This window comes from Stomoxys calcitrans, chromosome 3 (assembly GCF_963082655.1).
Source record: "Stomoxys calcitrans chromosome 3, idStoCalc2.1, whole genome shotgun sequence".
NCBI lineage: Eukaryota > Metazoa > Arthropoda > Insecta > Diptera > Muscidae > Stomoxys > Stomoxys calcitrans.
Window position 1 is genome coordinate 81,117,995 of NC_081554.1, and position 25,381 is coordinate 81,143,375.

General features: G+C 40.5%; 1 protein-coding gene across 2 annotated transcripts; it reads left to right on the forward strand.

Moving 5' to 3' along the window:
* Positions 1 to 12,128: 12,128 nt before the first annotated feature.
* Positions 12,129 to 24,336, forward strand: LOC106084930 (adult cuticle protein 1). 2 transcript variants are annotated; one of them, XM_059364209.1, is made up of 2 exons: positions 12,129 to 12,282; positions 23,385 to 24,336. In XM_059364209.1, the coding sequence occupies exon 2, from the start codon at positions 23,403 to 23,405 to the stop codon at positions 23,850 to 23,852; it is 450 nt and encodes a 149-aa protein (XP_059220192.1). In that variant the 5' UTR covers positions 12,129 to 12,282; positions 23,385 to 23,402; the 3' UTR covers positions 23,853 to 24,336. The 2 variants fall into 2 exon arrangements, with proteins under 2 accessions (XP_059220192.1, XP_013104352.2); XM_013248898.2 differs by lacking the exon at positions 12,129 to 12,282 and adding an exon at positions 22,888 to 23,000 and having other exon boundaries at positions 23,385 to 24,334.
* The last annotated feature ends 1,045 nt before the right edge of the window (positions 24,337 to 25,381 follow it).

The window sequence follows — 25,381 nt, forward strand, 5'->3', positions numbered from 1 at the left end:
CGCAGTCCGGGAAGACCAAAAGCCCGATGGAAAGATCAAGTGGTGGGAGATACCTCCAATCTTGGTGTTAGAGATTTTAGAATGAGCGCAGAAGATCGAGGCGCTTGGAATGCTATGCAATGTTCGGCTAGTGGAACAAATATTCTGTCATAGCCAATTAAAGTAAAGTAAGTAAAGTATGCAGTTTTGAAACAAGGACACCTCTTTACAGACAAAGATTACACTATACAAGACACTGATACTACCCGTGTTGTTGTATGAAGCATGGGAACTTGAGAAAGCAGATGAGGCAGTGCTTGGAGTATTTGAGAGAAAGACTCTTCGTAAAATATATGGACCATTTTGCGTTAATGAAGAATATAGGCGTCGTATGAACCACGAGCTGTATGACGACGATATCAAAATACAACGGCTGCGTTGGCTAGGTCATTTTGTCAGAATGGATGAAAAACGTTGAATTGTTTCCAACGTTGATTTGTTTCCTTGTTTTATCCTGTAGTTCTCTACAAGATTTATTTGAAGTATTTTAATTTCCGTTACCTCAATGCGCACTTGATCCTATAGAGTGGGTTTTATTTTGATTGGAATTGCCACCCATACTTGGAAAATAAATATTTTTGGAAGTTAAACCAAAATAGTTCTGAAGGCACTCAGTCATTCATAGCTAAAACTTCATCATGAGTTTCCACACCTGCTATAATATATGAAATTACTACACACAAACCCGCATTTGTTATGATGCCTAAAGATATTTATCTAGGAATGAAATATATTTTCAAAAAATGCCTCTTATCGTTTATGCCTTTTTGGGTGCTTGCACTCTTAAACACTAAAATACTTTGGAATATAAAGAAAAAAAAATTAAAAACCAAAGTGGGGGCGTTTGAGCATTTGAATCTCATAAAATATTGGCTGGTAGTGTAAAATGTTGTATCGAGATTATTATTTCTGTTGTTTGCCTGGTCATTTTGTAGAAAAAATAGTATGCTGCTGCATGCTACATAAATATTTATTTATATTTACCTCAAATTGACTTCCAAGGAGAAATAATTTCAAAGTGGCAATGTGGTTCAATGGCTAGCAACGCCTCAGCCAACTGACCTAAAAAAGGCGACAGAACAACAGCAACAATTCAAACATGTTTCCAATGGCTTTGTCAAAGCCGAGTACACAGACACAACAATGGTCACACTTAAAACACCACAAGTGACAGTAATGACGACTAATACAGAGACCCAGCCAATGTTTCAACTTCGCTTTGATCCCCTCAGTCTTGGAAAATGGTCGGAATTGATTTGGCATAGCCAGAGTTCATAAGAGCACAATCTATCAAATATTTAAATTGCCTTGTAAATAATCTATTTTTTTGCCTTTATTTGACCCAATTTTTAATTCGTCTGAAATGTCAATTTGTCTGTCCCAAATGGAGGTGTATGTATGACCAAAGTGGTTGCATTCGTTTTGTGGATTATGAATTGTTTGCAAAAACTGGGAAAACATTGAAATCATTTCGTGCCTTTGTTTAAGATGTAATAATAGCCACATACATACTCATATTAGATCATATTGTGAAGGCAGAAAGAACAAGTAAAACGGCGTTAAGTTCGGCCGGGCCGAATCTTATATACCCTCCACCATGTATCGCATTTGTCGAGCTCTTGCCACGGTATCTCTTTTTAGGCAAACAAACGATAAAAGAAAATAATTGCTATGTTATTGGAAAAATATCAAGTTATGGTCCATTTCGGACCATAATTAAACTGAATATCGGAGACCATAGTAAAAGTCATAGTGTAAAATTTCAGCCAAATCTAGTAAGAATTGCGCACATTAGGGGCTGAAGGCGTAAAATAGGGAGATCGGTTTATAGGGGAGCTGCACTAGCCTATAAACTGATTCATGCCATTTTCGACACGTTTATTAAAGGTCATGAGAGAAGCCGTTGTACAAAATTTCTTCCAAATTGGATAATAATTGCGCCCTCTAGTGGCTCAAGAAGTCAAGGCCCCAGATCGGTTTATATGGCAGCTATATCAGGTTATGGACCAATTTGAACCATTCTTAATACAGTTGTTGAAAGTCATAACAAAACACCTCATGCAAAATTTCAGCCAAATCGGATAAGAATTGTGACCTCTAGGGGCTCAAAAAGTCAAGATCCCAGATCGGTTTATATGACAGCTTTATCAGGTTATGTACCGATTTGAAATATACTTAGCACAGTTAAGTCGTAATAAAACACGTCATGCGAAATTTCAGCCAAATCGGATGAGAATTGCGGCTTCTAGAGGCTCAAGAAGTCTAGATCCCAGATTGGTTTATATGGCAGCTATATCAGGTTATATACCGCTTTAAACCATACTTAGCACAATTTTTGGAAGTAATAACGAAACACCTCATGCTAAATTTCAGCAAAATCGGATAAGAATTGTGACCTCTAGCGGCTCAGAAAGTCAAGATCCCAGATCGGTTTATATTATGGCAGCTATATCAAAACGTGGACCGATATAGCCCATTTACAATCCCAACCGACCTACACTAATAAGAAGTATATGTGCCAAATTTCAAGCGGCTAGCTTTACTCCTTTGAAAGCTAGCGTGCTTTCGACAAACAGACGGACGGATGGACGGACAGACGGACGGACGGACAGACGGACAGACGGACGGACGGACGGACAGACGGACGGACGGACAGACGGACGGACGGACAGACGGACGGACGGACAGACGGACGGACGGACAGACGGACGGACGGACAGACGGACGGACGGACAGACGGACGGACGGACAGACGGACGGACGGACAGACGGACGGACGGACAGACGGACGGACGGACAGACGGACGGACGGACAACGGACGGGCGGACATGGCTAGTTCGACTTAAAATGTAGTGACGATCAAAAATATATATATTGTACTTTATCAGGTCTCATACGCATACCTCGCGGTTTTACGAACAGAATGACGAGATTAGTATACCTCCATCCTATGGTGGAGGATATAAAAAGGCGTTCAGATCGGCCGGGCCAAACCTTGGATACCCTCCACCTAGTGTAAAATCCGGTGAAAAATTCATACCTTATGCCCCATAGCAGCTATATCGAAATATGTTCCGATTAGGACCAAATCCTAATCGGTACAAGTCATTGTTCAATTGTATATAACAAAATAAACCGATCTGAACCATATACTACACGGATGTCGAAAAGCCTAACATAAGTCACTGTGTCAAATTTCAGTGAAATCTGATGATTAATACGCCTTTTATTGGGCAAAGACTTCAAATCGAGATATCGGTCTATATGACATCTATATCCAAATCTGGAGCAAATTGGGCCAAATTTCAGAAAAATGTTGAAGAGCTTAACACCACTCATTGTCTCAAATTGCGTCGAAATCGGACAATAAATTCGCCTTTTGTGGCCCCAAAACCTCAATCGAGAGATCGGCCATATAGGCAGCTATATCCAAACCTGGAGCGATCTGAGCCAAATTAAAGAAGAATATCGAAGGGCCTAACACAACTAACTGTCCCAAATTTCGTCGACATTAGACAATAAATGCGCCTTTTATGGGCCCAGAAACTTAAATCGAGAGATCAGTCTATATGGCAACTATATTCAAATCTGGACCGATCTGGGCCAAATAAGAGAAGAATGTTTAAGAGCCTAACACAACTCACTGTCCCAAATTTCGCGACATCGGATAATAAATGCGTCTTTGATGAGACCAAAACCTTAAATCGAGAGATCGGTCTATATGGCAGCTACATCCAAACCTGGAGCTATCTGAGCCAAATTAAAGAAGAATATCGAAGGGCCTAACACAACTCATTGTCCCAAATTTCGTCGACATCAAACCGAGAGATCTGTCTATATGGCAACTATATTCAAACCTGGACCGACCTGGGCCAAATTGTCGATTATGTGGAGAGGCTAAACATAACTCATTATTCCAAATTTCGGCGACATCGGACAATAAATACGCCTTTAATTGGACCAAAACCTTAAATATAGAGATCGGTAATTATGGCAGCTATATCCCAATCTGAACCAAATTGAAGAAGAATGTCGAAGCGCTTAACACAACTCACTGTCTCAAATTTCTACGTCATCGGACAATAAATGCGCCTTTTATGGTCCCAAAACCTTAAATCGAGAGATCGGTCTATATGGCAGCTCTTTGCAAATCTTTATCGATCTAGGCCAATTTGCAGATTATGTTGAGAGGTTTAACTTAACTCACTTCCAAATTTCGGCGACATCGGACAATAAATGCGCCTTTAATGGGACCAAAAGCTTAAATAGAGAGATCGGTCTATATGACAGCTATATCCAAATCTAAACCGATCTGAGCCAAATTGAAAAAGGATTTCCAAGGGCCTAACACAATTCACTGTCCTAAATATCAGCGAAATAAAAAGGTATCGAGAGGCATAACATAACTTGCTGTCCCAAATTCCAGGGAAATCGGACAATAAGTGCGCCTCTTATGGCCACAATACCCTAAGTCGAGAGATCGGTCCATATGGCACCTATGTCTTGTATTGAACAAGGATGTCGAAAGGCCTAAGACAACTCACTGTCCCAACTTTCAGCGATAATAAATGCAGCTTTAATTGGCCTACGACTCTAAATCAGGGGATCGGTCTATATGGGGGCTATATCAACATATAGTCCAAAATAGCAAATCTTCGAACTTAACCTGCTTATGGACAAAAAAGAATCTGGGCAAAGTTTCAGCTGAAAATCTATATTTTTAAAGACTGTAGCGTGATTTCAACAGACAGCTGGACATGGCTAGATGGTCTTAGATTTTTACGCTGATCAAGAATATATATACTATATAGGGTCGGCAATGGATATTTCGATGTGTTGCAAACGGAATGACAAAATAAATATACCCTCATCCGTCGGTGGCGGGTATAAAAAGAACTACAAATCACTGCAAGGCAAATGTAAAATTTTAATTAATCTTATGGGAAATATATTAAAAAATTTTTTAAACTTGCAATTTTCAATATTTGCACTTGATAGCCAAAAGCTGTACAACATATATTCGCAGGAGGATGACTAAGGGGGGATGAGGGCTTACTAAAAGCTCCCAGAGTATCTGGGACCTGAAGTTTTGCATATTATCCAGAAAATACCAATAATCTTTCAATTTCGAATTCCATAAAGATATGTTATACCCTTTCCAAAATGAAAGTCTTATTTTCACTTCTTATCGCAAACCTAAACTTCTATTGGAGTTCGAACCCATCACCCTTGCAATGCTAGTCCGAGCTCGCAACCTATTCAGCTACTGAAGCACTTGTATATTCAATTTTTGTTTACTTAAAGTAAATAAACAAAAGTTAACTGCAACTTAGCAGATAATATTCCAACTCTCTGCTCGTAAATGATACCCTATGCTCAGTAATTCTGTTACAGATACTATAATTATTTAGCCACAAAACCCATACATAAACATTCGATATGGTCTAAGCAACAGTGCTTTAACACACCACATAATATGTGGATTTATTTGGGAGGGGATTTAGTTATGGCGTTCCAATAATGCATGGAGTTATTATTGTTTTCCTTCCTTTCAGAATGCCATAATACAATAAGTTTTAAGGCACAACCACAATCCTTATCTTACTGCTGAAATTGAATCAACGCAGCAAGCAACGCCCATTTGGAGGCAGAATTAACGAGGCTTATTTGAAAATTGCGTTTAAAAATTTAACTGGATGGGAGATAAATTAAAACAATACGAGTACTAATATACTATTCACCAAGGGATTGGAGATTTGTTTAGTGTATCGCTTCTTTTACAAATTGCAAATTTTGCCCATGAACATTCCACAAAGGAACAGGGGCAAACTTCTCACATATCAATGAGTGTAGTCCGATTCAAGTTTTAAGCTCAATGATAAAGGGCCTCCTTTTTATAGCCGCGTCCGAACGGCGTGCCGCAGTGCGACACCTCTTTCCAGAGAAGTTTTATATAGCATAGTACCTCACAAATGTTGCCAGCATTAGGAGGGGAAAACCACCGTTGAAAATTTTTTCTGATGGTCTCGCCAGGATTCGAACCCAGGCGTTCAGCGTCATAGACGGACATGCTAACCTCTGCGCTACGGTGGCCGCTTCTTTTACAACACACCGAAATATACAATACAAGTATACATACTTCATTCATAACATGTAAACTTCATTTTTGATCTCCTTAATATTCTAAGTCACTTAAGCAATGTTCCTTTGTGGGTCTATGAGATAAAAAATATGTACTCTTCAAACTTTGAACAAGCACTACTTTTATTGATTGAACTATATTAATCTTACGATTTTACTTCTTTAGCAAAGGGAGAGCAAAGCCCCTGTTCGATTTGGCTGACATTTCATAAGTTATTGTATTAACGCATACAACAGTCAAGCATGGTCCTTATCGCTCATTGTCCTGCAATAGTTCACAAATTGTCACGTAGTCCATATTCTGATACGGATAGGTAAGGTTTGCTGGAAAGCCATGTATCATGGATCGCATTTGTCAAGTTCATTGCATGGTTTCCTTTAAAGGCGGATAATGGGAGGTATTGATAAGAAATATTCACCTCTTTGTCGTTCAAAATCGAACATTTTTATACCCACCCTCAGGCCCTCCGACACCCTTCGTTAATTTGGCCCAGATCGGTCTAGATTTGGATATAACTGCCATATAGACCGATCCTCCGATTTAGGGTCGTAGACCCATAAAAGCCACATTTATTAACCGATTTTGCTAAAATTTGAGACAGTGAACAGTTGTCTTAGGCCCTTCCACATCTATCTTTAATTTGGCTCGGATAGGTTCAGATTAGGGTATAGCTGCCATATAGACCGATCTCTCGGTTTTAGGTTTTGGGACCATAAAACCCAAATTTATTATCCGATTTTGCTGAAATTTGAGACAGTGAGTTATGTTAGGCCCTTCGACATCCTTCATCAATTTGGTCTAGATCGGTGTAGATTTGGATACAACTGCCATATAGACCGATCTGATGATTCAGGGTCATAGGCCCATAAAAGCCACATTTATTATCAGCTTTTGTTGAAATTTGTATCGTCTCAGATTTGGATATAGCTGGCATATAACCGATCTCTCGGTTTAATGTTTTAGGCCCATAAAGGCGCATTTATTGTCCGATGTCGCCGAAATTTGGGACAGAGTGTTAAGTTAAGCCCCTCCACATATTTCTGCAATTTTGTCTAGATCGATCAAGATTTGCATATAGCTGACATATAGACCGATCTCTCGGTTTAATGTTTTAGGCCCTTAAAGGCGCATTTATTGTCCGATGTTGCCGAAATTTGGGACAGAGACTTAAGTAAAGCCCCTTCAGATACTTCTGTATTATGGGACAGATTGGTCGAGATTTAGATATAGCTGTCATATAGACCGTTCTCTCGATTAAAGGTTTTGGGCCCATAAAAGGCGCATTTATTGTCCGATGTCGCCGAAATTTGGGCCAGTAAATTGTGTTGAGACTTTCGATATCATTCTTCAATTTGGCCCAAATCGGTCCAGATTTGGATATAGCTACCATGTAGACCGATATCTCGATTTAAAGTCTAGGCCCCATTAAAGGCGGATTTATAATCCTATTTCACTGAAATTTGACATAGTTACTTATATTAGGCTTTTCGATATCCGTGTCGCATATGGTTCAGATCGGTTTATATTTAGATATAGCTACTGTACTTATTATTATTTGGTCCAAATCGGAACATATTTTGATATAACTGCTATGTAACGTAAGGTATGCAATTTTCATCGGATTTTGATGAAAGGTGGTTTACATATATACCCGAGGTGTGGGTATCTAAAGATCGGCCCGGCCGAACTTAACGCCTTTTTACTTGTTTTTTTTTTGGCAAATTCCTATTTCATTTGTTCGAAAAAATTTGCACAATTTGGTGTGCTAAGCTCATAGTTGTACATCATGGATGTGGCGCGTTCCTCCAATCAACTATCACACATAATCGGTATGAAGTTCCTAAAGCGCACGCGCTTATGACTTCTTTGTGCAAAAAACATACTGGACTGTCTACAGCCTGGCGGGATATGCTTATATGTCTGCTTTGTTCAACAGGTCAATAAAAAAGTTAAGCACAAAATAAAGACCAAGGTACAGCTATTATTAAATTCTCATAGTATGAGGTAAAGAGGCGTGTGAGTTGATACGTGTATCCATGAATGCACTGGGGCTGAATTGAATGGTGGATAAGTCGGGCTAAAAATGCATACAAAACCCAAGTATACACCCTGCAATTATCTTTTGCACCTCACAAGTGGTTTTTATTCATACATCGTCCATAGTCTGTTCTTAAAGTATTTTCACATTTAGTATTTTAAGTCACACAAAAGCTGTTTGTCTATGTCTTTCAACTATACAATGGAGGCATCATGCGAAATGCCTTCGTGAATCAATCCCCATCGAAACAACTGGAGACAGCTTGTCATTCAGATGCAGAGTCGCCAATTATGACAACTGACCCACGAAGTACAATTGCAGCATGTAATTGGGTTGGACTTCATCTACATTAGCTTCCCCCATAAGGTATTTGGTGTTCAATTTGCCATGTTAATTGTCCCATACAAATATGTTGTCCTAACTATTTTTGTTATTTTTTCAATATGGCCACAACCAATTTAATGTAGATTGTAATTGTCCAAGTAGTATTTAAAGTAATTGTGATTATGGAACAATCACAGGTATTATTTTAATTCCACAGGTCTGCAGGCGAACGAAAAAACCAATGGCAGAAATACTTTATGAAATTAATTATCGTACCAATTAATTCTTATATATCAGTAATGCAGAAAATCTGAAAATGATTATTTTATTATGCCACACCCGTTTAAATCAGATTTAAGGAAAAAAATACCTGTCTCTCTTGAGTTGGATTAAACTCAATGTAGATTAAAAAAGAAACTGAAAGTAAATGCAAAAGTTAATGAAAACGAAGAACACCAAAAATTTACGTTTTTATACCCACCACCGAAGGATGGGGGTGTATTCATTTTGTCATTCCGTTTGCAACACATCGAAATATCCATTTCCGACCCTATGAAGTATATATATTCTTGATCAGGAGTAAAAATCTAAGACGATCTAGACATGCCCGTCCGTCTGTCTATTGAAATCAAGCTAGAGTCTTTAAAATAGAGATATTGAGCTGAAATTTTGCACAGGTTCTTTTTCTATCCATAAGCAGGTTAAATTCGAAGATGGTCAATATCGGACTATATCTTTATATAGCCCCCATATAGACCGATCCGCCGATTTAGGGTCTTAGGCCCATAAAAGCCACATTTTTTATCCGATTTTGATGAAATTTGGGACAGTGAGTTGTGTAAGGCCCTTCGACATCCTTCGTCTATTTGGCTCAGATCGGTCCAGATTTGGATATAGCTGCCTTATAGACCGATCCTCCGATTTAGGGTCTTAGGCCCATAAAAGCCACATTTATTATACGATTCGGGCCATAAATGAATTGAATGCAGAACATTGTAGAAGTCATTGTGTAATATTTCAGTTCATTCGGATAAGAATTGCGCCTCAAGAAACAAAATCGGGAGATCGGCTTATAGGGGACCTGTGTCAAATTATAGATCGATTCTGACCACATTGGACACGTATGGTGAAGGTCATGGGAGAAGCGGCAGTACAAAAGTTCTGCCAAATCGGATGAGAATTGCGCCCTCTTGAGGCTCAAGAAGTCAAGATCCCAGATCGGTTTATATACCGGTTATGAACCGATTTAAACCATACTTAGCACAGTTATTGGAAGTGATACCAAAACATCACGTGCAAAATAACAGCCAAATCGGATAAAAATCGCGCCCTCTAAAAGCCGAAGAATTCAAGACCCAAGATCGGTTTATATGGCAGCTCCATCAGGTTATGAACCTATTTGAACCATACTCAGCATAGTTGTTGGAAGGCATACCAAAACAATGCAGTCAAATCGGACGAGAATTGCGCCCCCTAAAGGCTCAAAAAGTCAAGACCTAAGATCGGTGTATATGGCAGCTATATCAAAACATGAACCTATTTGGGCCATTTAAAATCCCAACCGACCTACACTAATAAAAAGAATTTGGGCAAAATTTCAAGCACTTGGCTTTACTCCTTCGAAAGTTAGCGTGCTTCCGACAGACAGACGGACGGACGGACAGACATGGCTAGATCGACTTAAAATGACATGACGATCAAGAATGTATATACTTTATGAGGTCTTAGGCGCATATTTCAAGACGTTACAAATGACGAAATTTGTATGCCCCCATCCTGTGTGACGGGGCTGCAATATATGGGGGGCAGGAACACCATAAAAGCCATTTTTAGCCTCTCCACTGGAATACCGACGCTACGTTGTGGACTGTTCCTAGATTCGGTGCTCACCCCCAACGTAACCGGCATGGGAGGCCCCACCAGTGGCAAAGCTACAGCCGACATCGCTTTTGGGTTCATAGCACTTACTCGGCCCCCTCATCACGGCGAGACAGTCCCCGAGGGGGGACGTAAATCAATACTCTCACAGAATTACATCCAGGTATGCTCTCGGCTGTTCCTTATCTCCTAAGGCATTTAATTTTTATACCCTCCGCCATAGGATGGGGATATATCCATTTTGTTATTCCGTTTGGAACACATCGAAATATCCGTTTCTGACACTTCAAAGTATATTCATTCTTGATCAGCGTAAAAATGTAAGACGAACTACCCCTCTGACTGTTGGAATCACGCTACAGTCTTTAAAAATCGAGATATTGAGTTGAAACTTTACAGAGATTCTTTTTTGTCCATAAGCAGTTCGAAGTTCGGGATGGGTTATATCCGACTATATCTTGATATAGCCACCATATAGACCGATCCGCCGATTTAGGGACTTAGGCCCATAAAAGCCACATTTGTTATCCGATTTTGATGAAATTTGGGACAGTGAGTTGTGTTAAACTATTCGACATCCTTCTTTAATTTGGCCCAGATCGGTTCAGATTTAGATAAAGCTGCCATATAGACCGAGCTGTCGATTTAAGGTTTTAAGCCTATATTTGTTAAAATTTGGGACAGTGAGTTGTGTTAGGCCCTACGACATTTTTCGTCAATTTGGCTCAGATCGGTCTAGATTTGGATATAGCTGCCATATAGACCGATCCTCCGTTTTAGGATCTTAGGCCCATAAAAGCCACATTCATTATCCGATTTTGCTGAAATTTGGGACAGTGATTTGTGCTAGGACCTTTGACATATTTCTTTAATTTGGCCTTGATCGGATCAAATTTGGATATAGCTGTCATATGGACCGATCCCTCGTTTTAAGGTTTTGGGCCATAAAAGGCGCATTTATTGTCCGATGTCGCCGAAATTTGGGACAGTGAGTTAAATTATGCCCTTTGACATAATTCTGCATTATGGCCCAGATTGGTCCAGATTTGGATATAGCTGCCGATCTCTCGGTTTTAGATTTTGGGGCCATAAAAAAAGCATTTATTGTCCGATGTCACCGCAATTTGGGACAGTGAGTTGTGTTAACCCCTTCAACATCCTTCTTCAATTTCACTCAGATCGGTCCAGATTCGGATATAGCTTCCATATAGTCCGATCTCTCGATTTAATGTTTTGGGCCCATAAAAGGCGCATTTATTGGCCGATGTTGCTGAAATTTTAGACAGAGAGTTAAGTTAAGCCCCTCCACATATTTGTGGAATTTGGTGTAGATCGATCAAGATTTGCATATAGCTGCCATATAGACCGATATCTCATTTATAATACGATTTAACTGAAATTTTACACATTGGCTTATGTTAGGCTTTTCGACATCCATGTTGAATATGGTTGAGATCGGTTTATTTTAAGATATAGCTAATTAAAAGACCAATATCTTGTTATAGACAATTGAACAATGACTTGTACTTATTAGTATTTGGTCCAAATCGGATCATATTTCGACATAATTGCTATAGGACATAAGGTATGCAATTTTCACCGGATTTTGTTGAGAGGTGGTTTACATATATACCCGAGGTGGTGGATATCCAAAGTTGGGCCCGGCCGAACTTAACGCCTTTTTACTTATTATTGTTCTATAGGGAAACTCGTGACACATAAATGTAGCAACCCAGATGACACCGCGAGGAGGTTTGTGTCCACATTTGAGATGAAGGAAGTCCAAGATAAGCCTGGAATTTGCCTAGTCAAAACCAATGGGAAGGGTTGCTTGGTTTCCAACATCCCCAAGTCACTCTGGTAAGAGATATCAGTCTATAACTACCTCTGTCTGTTGTATCCTTTCCAGTAGTGAGAATTGAAATTACTATAGACTTTCCCCACTCCCTCGGAAAACCCAAGAGGATCCAGAGATAGTGGTAAAAACCTGGAATCTGATTCAAATTCAGTTATGAAAAAGATTTCTGAACTATTCAAAGAATTAACCTGAATGTCTCAATGACAGAGTACATTGTAGATTTCTGGAAGAAGATTTTTCACTAGAACTCCTAGACATTGTGTTCGCTATATTTTCCCTATCCGTTATAAAATTTTTTTTTCGTAATTTATCGATCCAATTCTAGTGCAATTCAGATACCTTTTTAACGATTTACTCCTCCTAAAGGGTGTACGTACACCAATACTCTCATAGACTTGCATCCAGGTATGCTTTCGGCTGTTCCTTGTCTCCATATGCATTTTGTACCTAATTCGCAAAAACCCCAAGTTTTCCAGTGAAATGTTTTTCTTGAAAAGTTTTAGTAGTCTTTTTCTCTTCTTTATCAATAGTCTGATATTATTGTTAAACCAGGGAAACTACTAACGATTGCGTTTCGACTTTTGAAAGGAATCTGAGTCAATAATTTCACTAGAAATACACTTCTCGATATGATATACTAAGCTAACATTGTCCAATGGCTCAAGTAAGTGGCATTGGTCACTACAGTGAAGGTCGTTACCAATATTTCATAACTCACTGCTGCTACAACAACGAATCCCATGGCAGCCGGTTACACGTACCGGATTGACCCGATGGAGTTATTCACCTGCAAGGGTTGCCGCCTCCGACTTCTCCAACAACAATCAATATTCCATTCAAAGTTATGAGAAATTTCAGGTTATATAACTCTGAAATCGATATTAGTAAAAAACTTTTAAGCTAAGCTGAAGTGCGTTGGGTAGATCGCGTTATTTAAGATATTAGGATCCTTATTGTATTAGCAGCCAGATTGCTTGCCAAACACAGGCAATTTTTTCTATGTTGTTATGAATCTGTTGACCTCAAAATGAGCTCACGATTCTTTTCTGAAAAAATGCTTGAAATATTAATATATCATCTCTTCTGTATAGAATTTAAGATAGATAACGATTTTGTCAAATTTGATCCAACCTAGTTAAGCAATGGTCTGTGGCATCATTGTTTGTGTGACAACCAATAATCCTACGTGTCCACACAGAAATGTTCGCTTTGAGGATCATAACTTGCTTTCGAAGAGACCTCTGAGATGTATATTCATAATATCAAATAGATCGGGAAGGGTCTCCTTCATTTGTAGAGCCTGCGAACTTGCGAAGCCAGTCATGAACACAGCAAGTGCTCGATCGTCTCATCCGCATCAAGGCAGCTGCTTTAATAGTGCCTAACATACAGTAACCGATTATGATGTTGTATAAATACTCTGTGACCTCTTGTCGTAGACAAACAGTTTATCGAAAAACTCTTTATGTTAATAGTTTGAGATGACTCTTTTCAACGGGCAAACACTGTTTCCGCACTATTGAACAATAAGACGTAAGACTCATTGAAAGCCTGACATTAGAAATTTCCATATTTATTTTCATTCAATCAGTGTTGTTTTGTCACACATATCAAAGTGTTGGCGCTTTACATTCCATATACATATAACATTTCTATATTGCTTCATGTCATGCATGCACTTTGATGTAGACAAATCTTGTTCGACACTATGAATAAACACTAACGGCATTAGCATTCTAAAATGCAGTTTCATTCATAAATTTGTCGCAAATCAAATGTGTTAGGAATAATAAAGGTATTCGTAATTAAGTTTGAAATGTTTACTGTATTGTGATGTTTTTCACATTTCTTGGATCTAGAATTCACCTTTACAAGTACTGTTTAAAGCCGCGTAATGACAAAGGAAATGCTCCAACGTCTCATCATATTCCACGCATGCCCTACACATTCTATCACTTGCCGCACCGATTTTACATAAGTGAGCTCGAAGTCCTATGTGTCCCGTTATGATACCAATAGCTATACTGACCTCCTTCTTACTTCCTTACAGTAATAGCCTCGTCTTCTCACGATCTAGATCCCCCATAGGATTTTCGCCCTCCTACAGATCGTTTCGCTGTTCCACAATGTTGCATGCGCATTCGTCGCCCACTCCCTTAACTCGGACTGCGTCGGTCCGAAAGGCTTCGAGTTAACCAAGTTTATTGATGGCAGTCCTCTGGGCTTCACCGCCAAATCGTCTGCCTTTCATTCCTCCTTACCCCGTTATGGCCCTGCACCCAAACGATGCGGATTTTCCCATCCTCAGAGAAGGCGTTAATCTCTTTCTTACACTGCAAGACTGTTCGTGATCTTACCGTCCTGGTTGTTATTGCCCCTATGGCAATTTTACTGTCGGTAAAGATGTTCACTCTCAACGTTAGCACCACACCACTTCACGCATTCCGTGATCGCCCGGATCTCCGCCTGCAGGACTGTATTATGGTCAGGCAGTCTAAAACAGATCTCAGTCCCTGGGTTCTCAATGTAGACCCCCAGGCCCACTCTGTCCTCTAGCTTTGATCCATCCGTGTAACATGATCTTCCAGATGATAATACTAGGGTTCCGTCAATCCAAGACTGTGACGATGGCAGCAGTGCCTCGCACTCGACTTCAAGGTTCATCTCAGGTATCCGATCGGAAATCTCTTCCCTTCCTTCCAGGTTTCCTATCGTCGCCTCAATTATACTGCGATGGTATGAGCTGCCCCCATCCTCAATACATTCTCCCAATGCCTTAAGTCCCATAGCCGCAGTGGCTGCCTCACACTTTATCTGTATGTCAATGGGTCGGATATCTAGAATAGTCTCATGTGCCCTAGTGGGCGTGGTCCTCATCGCTCCGCCTATGCCAAGACAACATGTTCTCTGAACCTGTTGTATGGTCCTTATTTTGCACTTTTTCTCCGTAGCAGTCCACCAAACTGGTCTAATCACGCTCCTGTAGATCCTAGGATTCAGGCAACATCTCGAGCCTATAGGTATTGAGAAGATCAAAAGAGGTGAAACATTGCTTGCACCGCTTAAGAAAGCCCAAACACTTGAATGCTTCTTTCGACACTTCGAATATGTGTTTTGAACAACGAGTATCACATAGCATCTTCATGCCCAGAACATCAAGAGCATCTGACTGCTCAATATCTATACCGTCGATAGATATCGGCGATTGAAGTGGGTCAGTGAATCGCATGTGAAACAAGAAACAGCACTGCGTCTTCTGTGCATTAAAGTCTACTCTGTTCATTCTAACCCACTCGGAAATGGCCAACAAATCCTGGGAGAGCGTCTCATCCATAATGCGCCTCATATCCACAATTTCTTGAGGACTGGGCCTATGGTCGAATGAATATTAATGGCACAGACTACTGTCATCGGCAAATGTGCAGTCGGGATTCGAAGTCTGACCCAATAGATCGCCAATGAATATAAGAACAAGTAAGAGCGTGCTAAGTTCGGCCGGGCCTAATCTTAAATACCCTCCACCACGGATCGCATCTGTCGAGTTCTTTGCGCAGTATCTCTTTTTAGGCAAACAAAGAATAATGAATATGGACGGAGGGGGAGGAGGAGCTATATCAAGTTATAGTCCGATTCGGGGCTCAATAAGCAAAATAGGGAGATCGACTTATATGGGGACTGTGTCAAGCTATAGATCGATTCAGACCGTACTGCACACGTTTGTTGAAGGCCTTGGGAGAAGCCGTTGTGCAAAATCTGTGCCAAATCGGACAAGAATTGCGCTCTCTAGAGGCTCAAGAACTCTAAATTCCAGATCGGTTTATATGGCAGCTATATCTGGGTATGGACCGATTTGAACCATACTTCGCATAAATGTTGGAAGTGATACCAAAACACCATGTGCAAAATTACATCTAAATCGGATAAGAATTCCACCTTCTAAAAGCTCAAGAAGTTAAGACCCAAGATCGGTTTATATGGCAGCTATATCAGGTTATGGACTTATTTGAACCATACGTGGCACAGTGGTTTAATATCATAACAAAACACGTCGTGCAAAACTTCATTCCAATCGGATAAGAATTGCGCCCTCTAGAGGCTCAAGAAGTCAAGATCCAAGATCGGTATATATAGCAGCTAAATCAAAACATGAACCGATTTGGCCCATTTACAATCCCAACCGACCTACACCAATCAGAAGTATTTGTGCAATATTTCAAGCGGCTAGCTCTACTCTTTTAAATGTTAGCATGCTTTCGACAGACAGACGGACGGACGGACATGGCTAGTTCGACATAAAATGTCACGACGATCAAGAAGAATGGGGTTTTAGACGCATATTTCGAGGTGTTACAAACAGAATGACTAAGTTAGTATACCCCCATTCTATGGTGGAGGGTATGAAAAGGGAAGGGGAAAAGACAGAGCCTTGTGGCGCACGAGTCCAGTCTCTTAGGACCGGGTCCACCCGGTACTGGTCTAAGGATTGGATCAGTGTGTGGCTCCGCTCATTGTTAAAAGCCCCTCGATGTCAATTCATACAGCCTGTGTGTACGTTTTGGCATCGAAGGATTCTTCTATTTTATGCAAAACCTCGTGCAGGGCAGTCTCCACCTACCTTCCCTTGAAAAAGGCATGCTGTTTGTATTTGAGCAGTTTGCTGGATGTCCTATTCTTTATCATGGTGTCCACAATACGTTCCATGGTTTTGAGTAGAAAGGATGTAAGGCTTATGGATCTGTAGGCCTTTGGTGTCGCATAACTTGCCTTGCCGGGCTTAGGTATAAACACCGCCCTGGCCTCCTGCAAGGCTTTCGGGGTATATGCAAGTCCTAGGCACGCTGTGAAAATTTTGCCCAGATGAAGAGCCAGATAGTCTGCCTCTTTCTGTAGTAACGCCGGAAATATTCCATCAGCTCCGGGTGACTTAAATGATTTGAAACTCCTCAAGGATTCCTTCAGCATAAATTCCGAAATTATAATCCTTCGATCAACGTCATTATTCCAAGATTCCAGTGTCTCCGTGATTCTCTGTATCCTGTGGAAGTGGGTTTTCATCAAAAGCCTTGAGTCCTCCGTTGTCTCTGCTCTCACTCCCATGTCGTCTACAAAAGTTTCAGTTTGGACATGGGTTTTTGGGAGAAACTTTTTTATCTTGGCGGCGTCATTAACGCTATCGACCTGTTCGCAAACTTTACTAAGCCCAAAAAAAAAAAAACCAACAGTAAATAAAGCCATTTGCTATATAGAGTAGCTGTTGCAATTACATTTAAGTGGCATGTAATAGAGGCATTAGTTTTATGTATTCGTTCCGAATGCAACAACACAATAAAATGCTTGAAAATAAATTGAATATTTCTTTACGCGCCAAATCTATTTTTGCAAAAGGTCAGAGAATTGTTGTATTCAACATTCCATACAGAACAATGCCACACAGTTGGCAGTAAACAACCCATTGACCGTTCATTTGGCTGTTACTAAATTATGACAATGAAGGGGGTGGAGAATAAAAATTGTATCGAATTCATATCTCAACTGGACATAGCGAAAGGTGAAGTAAATGAAGCAATAATCGGTTGAGTTTAATTGAGCTGAACTCTTAGCTTGGTTACGATTCTTGGCATGCCAGATATGCTTAAATGGTGTGTGCACAAAATATAATGCGAAATAATTTTTAAATTATTTTTTAAAAGCATTTTCTGTTTGCAATGATCAGAGTGCGAGTATTTTTTAAATTTGCTATTCTGATCATTTTTGCCGCATGTTTCTGGGGGCACAGTGGATGGAAAAGTGGTGTTCTCAAAGATGTTTTGATCACCTTCTTAACCCTGGAAGTCAGCCTTCGCCAAAACGAGGACGCGCGACCGCCATTATTATTGTTAACAAAATATTCGGAGCAACTTAACCTATCAAGCCGTAATTTCTTTGGGATCAGACCACGACCGACCACCCGACTCCATAACCTCTGTGCGACGGACGTTTATCAATCAAAAGAACCCCCCCCCCCCCCCCTCCGATTGACACCCCCCCTCCGAGAGGAAATTCTGAGACATCATTAACGCAGCAGCCGCTCGCTTAATACCATCCAGTCGAATACTCCAAATGGGGTCCAATGTCCCTGGCCAGGCTGCGGAACTCCCTGACTAGCGTGATGGGATTCATTGCACGGACCCCACTAACCCCAGAAGCAGCGAACTGAATGTGGAAATTAACAGGGTAGTCAGCGAACATAAGCAGAATTAAGCAGCAGAAACACTTGGAGCGATGTAACATAGGTACCAGTATAGGCAAGCTGTGATCTACTCTCGAACCCCGGTAGACGGGACGACAGAACCTCATTCACTTTTGGCTAAAGAACAGCCATCCGAGCCAAAGAACAGCCATCACAATTTCCCATGGACAAAGTTACGAATGTCATCCATGGTGTCAAGTCATCCAAGGCGTTGGGACCCGACGAAATCTCTACTATGATACTGAAGAATCTGGATTCACCTGGAGTTGAGTACCTTACCACAGTCCTCAACCAGTCTTTGAACACTCTTATAGTACCCTAAATCTGGAAGATGGTCAGAGTGATTCCTCTGAAGCCTAGAGAGGACTCGAGAAAGGGGATTCGTACAGGCGGTTTCCCCACTCTCACCAGTGGACGAAGTTACGAATGTCATCTATGGCGTCAAGTCAAGCGTTGGGACCCGACGAAATCTCCACTATGATACTAAAAAATCTAGATCTACCTGGAGTCGAGTACCATACAACTGTCCTCAACTAGTCTTTGAACATTCTTGTAGTACTCGATGTCTGGAAGATGGTCAAAGTAATTAAGCTGAAGCCTGGAGAGGATCCGAGAAAGGGGAGTCGTACAGGCCGCTTTCCCTACTCTCACCAGTGGACGAAGTTACGAATGTCATCCATGGCGTCAAGTCATCCAAGGCGTTGGGACCCGACGAAATCTCTACTATGATACTGAAGAATCTAGATCTACCTGGAGTCGAGTACCATACAACTGTCCTTAACCAGTCTTTGAACACTCTTATAGTACCCGATGTCTGGAAGATGGTCATAATGATTACTCTGAAGCCTGGAAAGGACCCGAGAAAGGGAAGCTGTATAGGCCGTTTTCCCTACTCTCACCAGTAGCTTAAGAGACTACACCTCCCGAGCCTCGTTGGAGAATTTCCATTTACCGAGCATCAGCATGGATTTCGAAGACTGCATAGCACAACAATTGCTTTGCACACCATCACTCCACTCATTTGTCGTGGCTTCAATCAATCCTATTGAAGGCATTCGACACGGTCAGTCATGTCCAACTATTTGAGGACATCGCCAATACGTCCCTCCAGCCAGGCCTGACGCTGGGTCGGGTTTTATCTGTGCGGTCGCCAGTGATTTGTGGAATTTAGGGATAAGAAGTCCCCAAGGCGGAATGATATCCCCAGCACTGTTTAACCTCTACCTATCCTTCATTACACAGGACCGTCATAGAGATCGTATCATATGCGGACGATTGTACGATCATGACATCAGGCCCCCACCCATTGACAACATTTTCGATAGGTTAAACGTGTACCACATCGCACTTGCCTTTTAATTCGGTGCAAGCAATCTGAAGATATCGGCCGCCAAATCTTCAGTCACATTATTCACTACATACACTACAGGGAGCTGAAAATGATGGTCCACGCAGTGGCAATTCAGACCCAAAATACTTGGTGTCACCTTTGACAGCTCTTACAAATTCTAATCACATGCCATAGCAATTTGCGATAAAATAAAAAAGTAGAAACAAGGTCCTCAAGTCACTTGCCGGCAGCACTTGCGGTGCCAACAAAGAAACTTCGTTGACCACGTACAAAACAATTGACCGGTCTGTGGTAAGTTATGAAGCGCCTGTGTGGTCTCGTCAGCTCTGTGACACATAGTGGAATAGAATGCCGCCCTTCGAACTGCGACGAGCTGTCTCCTCAGTTCTCATATGGACCACTTATATCAGGAGACAAAGATCCCTCCCGTACGAAGGCATAATTACATGCTGTCTAAGCGAAACCTTCTGGGCTGCTATCGCGGAAATCATCCAAATCATGATCTTGTGGATAGGTATCCACCTCTCAGGAGCCTTAAGGTAGATCTACATAGTCCAGTGCTACAAGAGAACAAATACTTCTTATTAGTGTAGGTCGGTTGGGATTGTAAATGCGTCAAATCGGTCCATGTTTTGATATAGCTGACATATAAACCGATCATGGGTTTTGACTTCTTGGCATCTAGAGAGCGCAATTCTTATCCGATTTGGCTAAGCGAAATTCTTATCCGATTTGCACCACGTGTTTTGTTATGATATCCAACAACTGTGCCAAGTATGGTTCAAATCTGTCTATAACCTGATATAGCTGCCAAATAAACCGATTTTGGGTCTTGACTTCTTGAGCCTCTAGAGGGCGCAATTCTTATCCGACTGGAATGAAATTTTGCTCATAGTGTTTCGCTATGACTTCCAATAACTGTGCTGAGTTATGTTCAAATCGGTCAATAACCTGATATAACTGGCACATAAACCGACATTGAGTCTTGACTTCTTGAGCCTCTAGAGGGCGCAATTGTTATCCGATTGGAATAAAATTTTGCATGGCGTATTTTATTATGACTTTCAACAACTGTGCCAAATAAGTTTCAAATCAGTTCATAACCTGATATAGCTGTCATATAAACCAATCTGGGATCATGACTTCTTGAGCTTCTAGAGGCCGCAATTCCTATCCGACTTGGCTGATATTTTGTACGACGAATCCTCTCATGATCACCAACATACGTGTTTATTACGGTCTGAATCGGTCTATAGCCGCATACAGCTCCCATATAAATCGATCTCTCTATTTTACTACTTGAGCCCCCAAAGGGCGCAATTCTTATTCGAATTGGCTGACATTTTACACAGTTCTCCAACTTATAATTTAATTGTGGTCCGAACTGGACCATATCTTGATATCGCTCTAATAGCAGAGCAAGTTTTTTCTTTTATCCTTTTTTTGCCTAAGGAAAATAACTCGACAAATAAGATATATGGTGGAGGGTATATAAGATTCGGCCCGGCCTCTTAAATGCCGTACCGAATATGACTTAAATCGGATCATATATAGGATATATAACATCTCCTCGCCTGTTCGGGCCGCCGTTCCCGCAACGACCTCGTCTCCAGAGCTTTCAGTATCGTGAAGATCACCGCCTGAAATACATTGTACCCTTCCAAAAGTATATAAGTTTCCATCATTCCAAGATATTCCATTAAGACTCGTGATCTGATGCCCCCAATACCTAGGGGGCCACTTTTTGTCCGATTTGACGGAAATTTTGCATAATCACTTATGTTACGAGTTGTAACCACTAAATATGAACATAACCTGACAATAACTAAATATAGCATCCACATGTACCGGCTACCTGATTTGACTTCTAAAGCCTCTTGGGGTGCACTTCTAGTCCAGTCTGACTGAAATATTGAATAACGACTTCTGTTGTGACTTCTTTGTGAATATTGGGTTGCCCAAAAAGTAATTGCGGATTTTTCATATAGTCGGCGTTGACAAATTTTTTCACAGCTTGTGACTCTGTAATTGCATTCTTTCTTCTGTCAGTTATCAGCTGTTACTTTAAGTTTGCTTTAGAAAAAAAGTGTAAAAAAAGTATATTTGATTAAAGTTCATTCTAAGTTTTATTAAAAATGCATTTACTTTCTTTTAAAAAATCCGCAGTTACTTTTTGGGCAACCCAATATTTTTATACTAAGTATGGCCTAAATCGTCCGAAGACCTGACAAAGCTGCCTTTTACCAACCGATATCCAGATTTGACTTCTTGAGCTCATACAGAAAGCAATTTTTATGCTAAGTATTTCATAGGTCCAAAAGCTCAAGTTAATGTTGTTGTAGCAGTTTATTGTGTTCTATCTTTAGTCTGCTTGATTCTGTTGAGTGTCACGACCCAGGAACTCTGCGACTAAGATGGGGTGCGTCCACAGGGATCTGCGTCTGAGTCGAGTGGGTCTGGCCGGGCAGTTAAACAGGTGACGTGTATCGTGCGGTCCCTGGTTAGAATTGGGACATACATCTTGCACGTCGGCATCAAACCTTGCTCTGTAGAAGTTGAGGCGGCTGCATCTGCCGGAACGTAATTGAGCCAGAACTACTATGGTTTGCCGGGGGAGTTCAAATTAATGTTCTCCTCTTATTCTATGAAATATGCACCCAATGTTTGCTTTTGTCTGATAATCTGTCAATGCAGTGACTTTGCAACAAGAAACACATGTTGCTGTTCCTCTAGCAATTTTTTCTTGCTGCAACAACTCTTGTTTGGCTGCCATCTAATGCTGTGGCTAACATTGATGGTGTTGGCGGTGCTGGTGTTTACATTGTTAGCTGCACTTGTGCTCCGGTTGTTATAGTATTTTCCGCCGTGCACTTGTAAAGTCTAAAGTTTGGATTTTTTTTTTTCATTGTTGTTTATTAATTTTTTGGTGTGGCATATAGACACAAAACAAAAAAAAAGTCAACAGTGCATACTGCTACGTTTAAGGCGGACTAAGTTTTTTGGTATAAAAGTTGCTATGATTTTGTTAGGTAAATCAGAATCAAATTGAAAATCGTTGATTGAACACTGTTTTGTGTTTAGCTTAAAGTCAGTCCTTTTCTTCTTTGCCACAACTCCTCAACCCTTCCAACAACATGAAGGTAAAGAAATCAAAAAAGTGTTTCTTAAACTAAAAAAAAAATAAATTAATAACACAAAAGAAAAAGTGTAAATAAAATTTAAGTAAAGAAAAGTTGAAATAAATCAGTGATGAAAGAAAGTTATACAGCTTTTTTATGGCTTGATGCAGCTGCCAACTACTTTTAATCAAAACATGATGACTATATAACTCAATGACATATGGATCTGAATTCTTGGAAAAATGTTTCTGAAAATACTTACGTTAAACTTGTTGAAAATTACAAAAAATTTAGCTAAAACTTTATAAAATTTACTAATTTTCTTATGAAAATTTAATTCCTTCATAAAAGGTTTAATTTTTTCCTAAAAAATAATGAAATGTATTTTTTCTTTTTAATTTCTAGTTCGTCTTCGCCGTAGTCATGTTGGCCCTTGCTGTCGGTGTCCAATCATCACTATTAGCTGCTCATGCACCTGGTGTATCGTATGTTACCTCAGCCGCCCATCCAGCTGGCCCATGGGGCGGCCACTGGGCTGGAGCCTGGGGTGGTCCCTGGGCAGGTCATGCTGGCGCCTGGCATGGACCAGCTGCTGCCGTTGACGTTAGCGCTTGGGGACATGGTGCATGGGGTGGTCATGGAGCTTGGGGTGATCATGGTGCTTGGGCTGATCATGGTGCTTGGGGTGGTCACGGTGCCTGGGGTGGCCATCCTGGTATCTCTTTGAGCCAAGGTCCCGGTCATGCTCATGCTGCTCATGGACCTGGTGTATATGTGGCTAAAACTCGTGGTGCTGTTCACACTGCTCCCTTAGCTGGTCATATTAACTCTGCCACTTCTGTGAATGTGGCTCCTGCTCCTGGTACGCATTAAGAATTTGAAAATCTTAAAAAATATATCTCCCAAGCAACTACAACAGATGACACCTGATGCCAAACTAGTTTTTAATAAACTCTACAACACGTTCACTTCCATCAACTATCAACTTTACAACTTTTTTCTGAGGACTTGACTCCAATTATCTTCGACTATCACCAGTGCTTTCTGTAAACACACATTTTTCCATTCGAGGAGTCCACGTGTAATTTGTATTGCGATTAAATCTACCAAATTTGGACACCGAACACTTCTTTTGCCCCTCATTTCTTACTCTCAGTCTGTACCTGTATACCCATTTTACTCTGTAAATATGTATATGAACTTATCTCTATATAGTATTGCAATAATGTATATCTCAACCACACATTTATCATTTTCTGTCTTTGATCTTTTGCAAGGCTACTAACTTTGTTACTCACTTCAATTGTTTCCCTTCCTAAAAGTTATTGTTTTTGCAAAAAATTTTGCTCTGATGCCAAATAAAGAAAACACAAAAAAATGAAATGCGTTATTTTTGTATGGGGATGAGTCAAAACCTTAAATCATTGGCAACAACTACAAAGGCTTCACATATTTTACGCAAATTAAAACACTCACGCAAAAAACGTAACGGGACGTAGTTACGACAAACAAAACACTTTTATTATGAAGTGTTATTATACCCTCCACCATAGGATGGGGGTATACTAATTTCGTCATTCTGTTTGTAACACCTCGAAATATGTGTCTAAGAACCCATAAAGTATATATATTCTTGATCGTCGTGTCATTTTAAGTCGATCTGGCCATGTCCGTCCATCCGTTAGTCCGTCCGTCTGTCTGTCCAAAGCTCTTTAACTTTCGAAGGAGTAAAGCTAACCGCTTCAAATTTTGCACAAATACTTTTTAGTAGTGTAGGTCGGTTGGTATTGTAAATGGGCCAAATCAGTCCGTGTTTTGATATAGCTGCCATATAAACTGATCTTGGGTCTTGACTTCATGAGCCTCTAGAGGGCGCAATTCGTATCCAATTTAACTGAAATTTTGCACGTAGCGTTTTGGTAGCACTTCCAACAACTACACTAAGCATGGTTTTAATCGGTCGATGTTTTGATATAGCTGCCATATAAACCGATCTTGGGTCTTGACTTCTTGAGCCTCTAGAAGGCGCAATTCTCTTCCGATTTGACTGAAATTTTGGACGTAGTGTTTTGGTATCACTTTCAAGAACTCTGCTAAGTATGATTCAAATCAGTCCATGTTTTGATAAAAATGCCATATAAACCGATCTTGGGTCCTAAATTCTTGAGCCTCTAGATGGCGCAATTCTAGTCCGATATAACTGAAATTTTTCACGTAGTGTTTTGGTATCACTTTCAACAACTGTGCTAAGTATGATTCAAATCGGTTCATAATCTGATATAGCTGTCATATAAACCGATCTGGGATCTTGACTTCTTGAGCCAATAGAGCGCGCAATTCTCATCCGATTTGGCTGGAATTTTGTACAACAGCTTCTCTCATAACCTTCAACTTACGTGTCT